This window comes from Montipora capricornis, chromosome 4 (assembly GCF_036669925.1).
Source record: "Montipora capricornis isolate CH-2021 chromosome 4, ASM3666992v2, whole genome shotgun sequence".
Classification (NCBI taxonomy): domain Eukaryota; kingdom Metazoa; phylum Cnidaria; class Anthozoa; order Scleractinia; family Acroporidae; genus Montipora; species Montipora capricornis.
Window position 1 is genome coordinate 48,463,137 of NC_090886.1, and position 10,000 is coordinate 48,473,136.

Below are 10,000 nucleotides of genomic sequence, written 5' to 3' on the forward strand. Positions count from 1 at the left end.
AGCGAGCCTGCAGAACCTTACTACAGGCAGTACTTGTTTGGGGGTTGCATTGCCGCAAATCCCGGGTGATATGGTTCTGCGCTTGCTTAACAAAGTATTTCACACCCTAAACCACCATTGGTGTTACTTGCTGCCAATTAATGAAGAAAATATAACTGCTGGTATCGTTCGGTATGTTTGAAATTTCTATAAAATCTTCCAATTACTGCCATTTCAATGCTGGTTCTTTCATATTTTGTGTGTTTTTAAGGTACAACAACTAAGACCCTCTACATACATTACTTTTCAGTTATCTCCATAACAACAGATTGCGATCTGTTCCAAAAGGACTTTTTAAAAACCTTCCTTCACTACGAAGACTGTAAGTTCGTTATTTCACATTCATTTTTTATAGATATAATTTATGGTTGAACTGCGAAATATAATTATTCCTTTGCAAACTGCTCAAGTTAAGTTGCCCAACTAACGAACAGACTCACTCCCTGGAATCAATGGATCAATGGGTTAAACATTCACGTTTGCCTTTAAAAAAATTATGTAGTCCTCATGTACCTCTTCGGATTAACCTGGTTAAACGGTTTCCGGGATCTTCGAGATTCCTCCTCCCCACTGAAATCTTTGGAAAAATCTCACTGTGTTACTATGAGAGAGAAGGCTGGATTGCAGTCGAGATTTTGGTTTCTGAATACGGGATCGCGGTTTATCGAGATGGAAAATTCGATTCATCAACTTGAAGGTTACCGTGATAGCCATTATTCATCGCATTTTTGACAAAGAACTTGAAATGTTCTGTAATTAAGTTCGGAAATACTTCTTATATTATGGTTAACATAATTCAAGGTTGCGCGAACCAAGAAAGGCGAAACTTCCACGCAAGGCGTTTTCCTTACGGCTGAACCTTAAAGCTCAGAAAGCACATTTCAACCGGGTAACCGAGCCAGCTTGGCCAACCGGTATGATACGAAGAGACCTTGGGTGCTTACCATTTAGCCAAAAAATCCAGAAATTTTGGTTTGAGGTCAAATGGAAAGGCAATTTTCCGGAGAATCTTTTCGGAAATTGTAGACAACCTCCAGAGGTAGTCCTCTTTTTCCTTTCGGAACGGAATTCGTGAATGCCCTTACCATTTGCGAGAATCGTTGCGTTTCCAGTCCCTTACTCACAAGAACGAGTAAATATGCGGGATGGAATACTGTGTAGTAAGTGTTAAGCGCCATCCTCATCCGGTTGGTAATTAAACCTTTATGAAATGATAATTCCATCCGGATTATTTGGCTAAATGGAAAGCACTCCTTTACTCCAGAACAGACACTGACAAATGATGTTTGCTGCTCTATTTTGTGTTTTCGACAGCCGACTGGATTCTAATCCCTTAAACTGCACTTGCGAGATTCTTTGGTTGACCAGATTATTGAAACAAACCCCGAATACAGAAAATGCCGCTACGTGCGGGGAACCCGAAAATCTCAGAGGAACATCGCTTGTGAAGCTCGCACCTAAAGACTTCAACTGCAGTGAGTAACTTGTTTGAGAATAATAAGCAATCTTCAATTGTGCGGCAACACAATTGTGCACATATGACGACCGGCCCGATGAATTACTTTGCTTTAAGTTTTACGACACACTGTTTAACAGGGACACAACCCTTTAATTTGATTAGAGGTGCGGTCGAACTAAACAGTTGGGGTCGGGTGGTTGTATAGGATGGCTAGCCACTCCTCCATTTTGGCTCCTTTTTTTTCTATTTATCTGCTTTTTATTGTATTATTTCTGCTGAGACAGATACTGTTTACATCTGCTGAAACAGATACTGTTTAACTGACGTGAACATTTTTATTAATGCAAAAAATTAACAAAGTCAAAATGGAAGCCTAAACTATCGGACTCTTATCGGAGTATATTCTTCAATTCTTTCAATTCACCCCCCTTAAAATATTCTTAGATCTGCCACTGTTAAGCTGGAGAAAATAATAAAGTGGTCTACCATCATTACAGTAGTCTGTTATTGGTGTCATGGTTGTCCAACAGATAGAGCTTTGTTTTTATTGTGTTTCACAGCATTACCAACCTTTGTAAAGACTCCAGCCAGCATTGAAGTTACAGTCACTGATCGACAAGTGCTACTAAGCTGCGTGGCCACAGGTCATCCAACCCCACACATAGCATGGTGGAAGGACGGATATCTCTTGAGGCAGGACCAGTGGCATATCATTAGCAAAGAAGGCACCTTAAAAATTATTGATCCTAAGATTGACGATGAAGGAAATTATGAGTGTGTGGCGCAGAACTCGGCCGGGGAGATCGTAAGCAAAGCGGTTTTGAATTATTATGGAGTTGAAGGTGGGTTGTTATTCAGTTACGTTATTTTTGCTCGCGATCTTCTTGCAACAGTACTGTTGCTCGAAATTCTCTTGTTCTGAGCGGCAAATGCCGTTTTTTTTAAACAAGTGCTCCGCAGTTAAGCCGAGATACAGGAGAGATATATCTGGTAATCGAGATAAATTTCCTTTTCACTTTTCAGCATCGTATGGCGCAAATTGCAATAAAACACAACCTTGGGATCATTTTCCACTGAGATTTCTAACTTTGGAATCCTGTAAAAAATATTCCCACCCAAATTTCCTGCATTTCTCTATGATCCTGAATAAGGGATGTTCAGGAAAGAAAAGGAAAGGAAAAGAATGAATTTTTTTGTTACTGATTCAAAGCATTTCGACTCCGTAGCTCCTCCGGTCCTTGTCAGATACCCTCCGTCCAGAGTAGAATCAATTGAAGGGAACACTGTGATGCTCAAATGCCGAGCCCGCGGTAATCCCAGGCCTCAGATTGAATGGCGGAGAGAAGGTCTACCGCTGACCTCGGATCCTCGCTTTGAAATAAGACCAACTGGAGAGTTGTTTATTCGGACCGTGCGCGTGGGTGATTATGGAATGTACAGATGTCGAGCGAGCAATAGCGCTGGAGGAGTAGCAGCCTCTACGAGACTAGTGGTAACAGGTAATTACTGAGATGCAGCCACTTAATGTAATTGCTTTAATTTTTATTTCTGCGCTCAGTGATAATCATCACAGATAATCATCATCTCAGCCGATCAGCATAGAGGTAAAATCAATTGCGAGACTTGCTCGATAGTTTGTTTTTTTCAGCGCCGACTGCATGATTTTGATTTGCTTGAGGACTACCCGGGTTTTGACTGTCATGATTGGTTAAAGTTTGGTTCGCCGGCGTTTGACTTTGATTGTATTTTTTGAAAACGGCTCTACCTTCATCTTTTTTTGAGCAGTTTTATGCAGTCCGTCGTCGATTATGTAATATGCTCAATAATGCACGCATTTTGATGGTCCTCGTCTATGATCTGTTAAAGGATAGACGCACAGTTGATGTCATCATGAAAAACTTTTATTTCTTTATTATATAAAACAATGAGACTCCATGTTGCCGCGCATCTGTTCAGTAATAAGTCACAGAAGACATGAAAATGTGGTGAGCGGGAGCTTAAGCAATAGGGAGCTTTAGCAACGACGACGGCGACGTCAACAAGAACGTCACAAATTTGCATATTTAGTGGCCAAAGACAATAGCTTTGCACGCTCTGCACGTGCGTTTTTCATTTTTGTCTATTTCTTTGCCGTCGTCAGCAAAACAAATTAACGTGAAATGACCAATTTTAAGGTTCTATGAAGGACGTCAGCATTTGAAGAGAAATTTTCATTTTCTCCTCTAAATAAAGCGCCGAGCTCATAACGTTTTCATTCCTGAGTGACTGCCATACCTTTCTCGCGTTAAAATACTTGGAATAGTTGTGAATTGATTACAATAATGAGAACTTATGTTTTGTGATGACGTTCTCGTTGCCGTTCCCGTCGTCGTTGCTAAAGTAGGGACTTTAAGATCTACGACGCGGTGATCAACAAGAACGCCACGAAACAACAATATCATTGGTTAAAAGAGGAAAAATAATCGTGCTGCACGTGCGGCACGCATTTTAGCACATAAACGTGCTGTTCCCTGCACAACAACGACGTGAAATCACCAAATTTGAGGTTTTGACGACAACGTGAGCGGTCAAATGTGAATCTTTCGTTCTCTATTTTTGCTCTGAAACCGCTCGTACCAATTTATTTTTAGGATACTTCGGTCACATTGTAAGACGCGAACGAGATGGCCAAACCGCGAGAAACCTACGATAGTGCAACGTTATATTTTGAGGTGACGTTTTCGTCAACGTCGGCGTCGTAGATCTTAAACTCCCTAGTTCCCTAATGACAACGGCGACGGCAACAAGAACGTCATCTCAAAATACAAATTCACGTTATTGCAATCCTTTCGCGACTATTTCAACCTTTTTTTAAATGTGACAAGGGTATGCTAGTTCCTCAAAAATGACACTGGTCGGAACGGCGCTTAATTTAGGGGAAAAAAATGAACATTTATCCTCAAGTGCTAACGTTCTTCGTAAAACCTCAAATTTGGTTATTTCACGTTGATGTTACACGAGCCGATTTTTAATCCATGTTACACGAGACAGCTTTTAACGCAACTTTATTGCGGCAACGGTATGTTACACGAGACGATTTTTAACGCAACATTGCTCGCAAAACTTGAACCCAGGCTCCTGGTCGACAAATATGGCGGACAATGAGTTAAGAAGACGGCGGCTGAAAATTATTCCGGTTCTGTAGTCAGTGGACGATTTGGAAGATGAAAAAGGAAGAAATCGGGAACGAATTATTTGGACGAGAAGTTGGATTAGACGGAGGGAGGAAAGAGGGGTGTATCATCAGTTAATAAGAGAGTTAGCTCTTGAAGATGTTGCGTTAAAAGTCAGCGGCGGGGGTGTTACACGCACCAACACCAACAAAATTCGGGCAACAATGTTGCAGGTTTTTGAATCGCTTTCAAAAACCTGCAACATGTTGCCGCAACAAAATGTTGCGTTAAAAATCGCCCTGTGCACCCTGTTACACGAGGCAACTTTTAACGCAACAATGTTGCGTTAAAAATCGGCTCGTGTAACATCACCTTTAGATCTACGACGGCGACTTCAACGAAAACGTCACCTCGAAATATCAGTTTGCTTTATGATATTTCTTTCGCGGTTATTCTATCTCGTTCACTTATTGCAATTTGGGTCAAGTATCCTAAAAAGAAATTGGTACGAGCAGTTACAAAGTGAAAACAGAGAACGAAAGATTCTCTGTTGCATGCTCACGTTGTCGTCAAAACCTCAAATTTGGTGATTTCACGTCGTCCTTACGCAGAGTACCGCAAGAATCCGTCCTAAAATCCGTGCTGCACGTGCAGCACGATTATTTATGCTCTTTTAACCAATGATATCATTGTTTTGCGGTGTTGTTGTTGCCGTCGCCGTCGTAAAATCTTAAGCTCCCTGTTGTTTTGCAGACGACGGCAAAGAAATGGACAAAAGTGGAAAACGCACGTGCAGGGCGTGCAAAGCTCTTGTTTGTTGTCTGCAAATAGTGCAAGACATTTTAAGAGGGCTTTAATAAGGGGGCCCCGGGCCCTTCGGTTTCCTCCCCTGGGTCTGCCACTAAGTAGTGTAATAGTTCAGTCTCTGTTATTCCTTTAGCTCCACCAAGAATAACTCTATCACCAGAGAACACTGAAGTCTTGGAAGGTAGCACCGCTGAGCTTCAATGCCAAGCCAGTGGCTACCCTGTACCTGACATCGCTTGGACCAAAAATGGCAACCGACTTCCCTCACGAGACCGCCATATTTTACTCCCATCCGGGACCTTGAGGGTGATTTATGCCTCAACCAATGACCAGGGACAATATGAGTGTCGAGCTATAAATGTTATCGGTGTGGTTCTCGCGAGAGCCTTTTTGACGGTGAAACCACGAGGTTAGTTTAATTGTTAAAGTACAAAAGAAAACGAAAAATTAAAAGCGCCTTCGGGAGACTCGTTCTGTAAAACGTCCTTGAAAATGGTGGTTACGGGTAAGGTGCTATGAGCCACCGCTGTTAACTTTCGATGAGTCAGGTCGAAGGTTACAGAAACTATGCCTCTAAACATCACATCGAATGATTATTTTCCTTTGAATTATGGCAGGGGTAGCTCTATAATAAGTGATGGGCCAATGATATTGTTTCGGTAAACATTTATTTGACAATATTGGTCTCCCCTCCTTTTCCATGGAGGAAATCAAACGTCAAAAGTTGTCCACTTTTTATCACTGTAAATTCTCTCATGTGCACGTGCGATCTAATGCAAAGGAAAAAGATCTTTAACGCTAATCGTTTGGTTCATACGCCGCACGAAGAGCGTGAATTAATAGGATACACTGAAGATACTTCTGGAAGAAGTTCTCCATGATTGGTAGGCTCTAAGCTCCAAATTTAATCCCAATAAATAAACCAAAAAATAACAAACAAAATAGTGTGGAAAGAAAACTACAAAAAAACAACGTCTACATTTTTTAATTGGCTTATTATTGTAGGATTCCAGCAGCCCTCAGCGTGAGTTCCTGAAAATTCCTGCAAGCAGCATAATTGTTCTATATCACGCGCGCGTAAAGTTCTACGCAAGGGATGTAGACTTCATGAATTCAAACAGAAACTATATGCATGAAAGACATACTTCATATTTGAACTGAGGACTATTTAAGATTAGTGGAGCACTGATAACGAAGGAAATCCTGAAAATCTCCCGCTTGAAGGAGGTTTCAACCTATGACCTCTGCAATGTTGATGCAGGGTTCCCCAAATTAAGCTTTTTACAGCTCTCTTGGGTTCAAATCCCATTCCTTTCATTACTGTTTAAGTGACATTCATAAATGTCATCTGTAATTTCAACGCACTTAGGATCTTTTTGCAAGACAGTCTCAGTGCTTGATATCGTATGATTTGATTTGTTTTGTATCTTGTCTCCTTCAAAAGTTCCTCCATCGATCGTGGAATCGCCGACAGACATCATAGTTACTGCAGGCCAAACTGTTGACATTCGTTGCTCCGCTTACGGCGCTCCTAAACCAATCATAACCTGGATAAAAAATAATGTGCACATAACGGAAGCAAACAGATATTCGGTTAGTCCATCTGGCACTCTAAGCATCCGGGATGTTGGAAAGGCTGATGAAGGACGGTACGAGTGCGCAGCTCGCAACAGCATTGGTGCGGCTTCTGCGCAGATGTCGCTGACAGTACAAGGTTAGAGACTTAACTCCCAACAATCTCTTTCACTTAAAAGCTTCTGGTTTGAGTTTTTTGAAGAGCGAATATTAATAGACAGGCCAAACAAATAGCATAGTGCCGTGTTGACTATTTCATTCACATCAAACGAAAACTAAAATAATTAAAATTCATTTCCTTAAAAAGTGGATTATTTTGTCCTGCTCAGCTGAGCTTTATCGGCCACAGTAAACTGTGAATGTTAAGAATGGTTATATCTTGTTGATTTAGGTCTCAAGGGGACTAAAATCATATCAGAGACGAGCTAACTCGGCTAGTAGATCGTTTAATTCAAAATCATTGCCTCTATTCAATTACCGCGCACCGGTGGCTCAGTTGGTTGAGCACCGGGCTGTCACGCGGGAGGTCTTGAGTTCAACTCCGGCGGGATCAACACTCAGGGTCTTTAAATAACTGAGGAGAAAGTGCTGCCTTTGTAATTTCATCTGCAAATGGTTAGATTGTCTAGTCTTCTCGGATTATGACTGTAAACCGGAGGTCCCGTCTCACAACTCTTCAATGTCCATAATCCTGTAGGACGTAAAAGAGCTCGCACAGTTGTTGCAAGGAGTAGGGCATGTAGTTCCCGGTGTTGTGGTCTTTCTTCTGTGGTGTATCATGGTTGGGAGGGTAAAATGTTCGGAGGAGGCCGTAAGTTAGAAAATTGTAACAGGTTATTACGTCTCCCTCTTTAAATAAAGATAAAACAAACAAACAATTAAAGCGGGCTTTTTAACCAGATCTCAATCGACTCCATTATGCGACGTTCGAAGGTGTTACTTTCTGTTGACGGAACTTTTGTTTTAATGAAAACCACATTTGTAATGGTTATTGTAGAAACCAATATTACCTTTATTAAGTGTAACTCTAACATCTCTTGTGTTGCTGAATTTTTCAACTGTGAAGCCGTTGTAGAAACGTTAAGGAATTTGTTGTTCACCATTGAGAATAACATGGTAACTTGTCTCCTTAATTCCAAGGTCAGTGAAATTTTGAATGTGAGAAAAAAAAAGATGGCATTTATTTAAGAGTGTTATTAGAACTTTTGGGGTGTCTTTCTGCCTTACGTTAATTTCTTTTACTCTTTTTTTCCTCCTTACTCTTTTACAGGTATTTTCATTTTACCGTGTATTGTAGCTCATACATATAATTTTCGTTTAACAGTTCCCTTAACCGAAGACCGAATTGGCACTGATGTGGTCAACTCATCTCTAGCTGAAGCAAAAAACAATGTAGAAACAGCCCTGAATGCCAGCATACAGCAGCTTTTCTCTTCAAAGAAGCCAAGAAAACCAAGTGATCTTCTCGCCTTGTTTCGTTTCCCTTCGCCTGCCGCGCGAGAGATCGCCCGAGCGGCGGAAATCTTTGAGCGCACGATTCAACTTGTACACGAACACGTGAAAAAAATGGACAAAGTGAATGTCACTAATGCCAAATATAACTTCTTCCATTTGCTTTCTCCTGCGCATGTCAACATGATCGCCAATCTGTCAGGATGCAGTGCGCATCGCCGCGTGAATAATTGCTCCGATATGTGTTTTCACCGCAAATATCGCACATTTGACGGCACGTGCAACAACCTTCAACATCCGATGTGGGGCGCGTCTCTGACACCGTTCGAACGGCTCTTAAGTCCTATGTATGACAACGGGTTTAACTCACCTGTTGGGTCGCAACAGACCGAAGGAATGCCGAGCGCGCGTCTAGTGTCAACCCAATTAATTTCATCCAAGAACGTTAGCGATGATGAGAAATTCACTCACATGCTGATGCAGTGGGGTCAGTTTGTTGACCATGACATCGACTTCATTGTCAGCAGTTTGAGTACTCTGCGGTTCAGCGATGGTCGGGATTGTACCAAACAATACAGCACTTGTGATAATCAGCCGCCATGCTTTCCTCTTCCTGTCCCAGAAACGACCACAGAATCAAAGGGCACAGTTGCATGCAGTTTACGCGCTCAAGCGCTGTCTGTGGCACGGGAACGACCTCCTTGTTTTTTAGCTCGGTGACGCCACGGGAACAGATGAATCAAATCACTTCTTACATCGATGGGTCTAACGTCTACGGTTCATCAGAAGAGGAGGTGCTCAACCTTCGAGATCTTGACAGCAAAGGGTTACTCAAGTCGAATTCCAGTATCGGGACCGGAAAGCCCTTACTTCCATTCAATCGCGATACGCCAATTGAATGCGACCAAGCCGATGACAGCCCCACTCCATGTTTCTTAGCGGGAGATTTCCGCGCCAACGAGCAACTTGGCCTGCTGTCGATGCACACAATATGGATGCGTGAACATAACCGCATTGCCAATGAGTTAGGAGAGTTGAATCCGCATTGGGACGATGAAAAAGTGTACCACGAGGCGCGTAAAATAGTAGGGGCTGAAATGCAGCATATTACCTACACTGAATGGCTACCGAAGATTCTGGGAAAACGGGGAATGTCCCTTTTGGGTACTTACGCAGGCTACGAACCTAACATCAACGCTGGAATTGTGAATTCGTTTGCGACTGCGGCCTTCAGATTTGGCCATGGATTGATTAACCCCATAATATTCCGTCTCAACTCTTCGTTTCAGCCAATTGAACAGGGCAACATTCCTCTCCACAGAGCTTTCTTTTCACCCTATCGCTTAGTGACTGAAGGTGGTGTCGATCCGATCCTTCGAGGTTTGTTTGGAAGAGCTGCAAAGAGTCGCGAAGATAAACATGAACTTTTAAACTCAGAGCTCACCGAGAGGCTCTTTGAGATGGCTCACGAGGTAGCCCTAGATCTTGGTGCCCTTAACATTCAAAGAGGAAGAGA

General features: G+C 42.2%; 1 protein-coding gene across 1 annotated transcript in view; it reads left to right on the forward strand.

Moving 5' to 3' along the window:
• LOC138047226 (peroxidasin-like) overlaps nucleotides 1–10,000 on the forward strand; it is a 24,020-nt gene that overhangs the window by 6,900 nt on the left and 7,120 nt on the right. The window contains 8 exon segments of the mRNA XM_068893978.1: nucleotides 290–361; nucleotides 1,354–1,514; nucleotides 2,059–2,340; nucleotides 2,725–2,997; nucleotides 5,591–5,866; nucleotides 6,902–7,171; nucleotides 8,357–9,103; nucleotides 9,106–10,000. The exon segment at nucleotides 9,106–10,000 is cut by the window's right edge and continues 14 nt beyond it. Of these exon segments, the coding sequence (XP_068750079.1) occupies nucleotides 290–361; nucleotides 1,354–1,514; nucleotides 2,059–2,340; nucleotides 2,725–2,997; nucleotides 5,591–5,866; nucleotides 6,902–7,171; nucleotides 8,357–9,103; nucleotides 9,106–10,000 (2,976 nt within the window).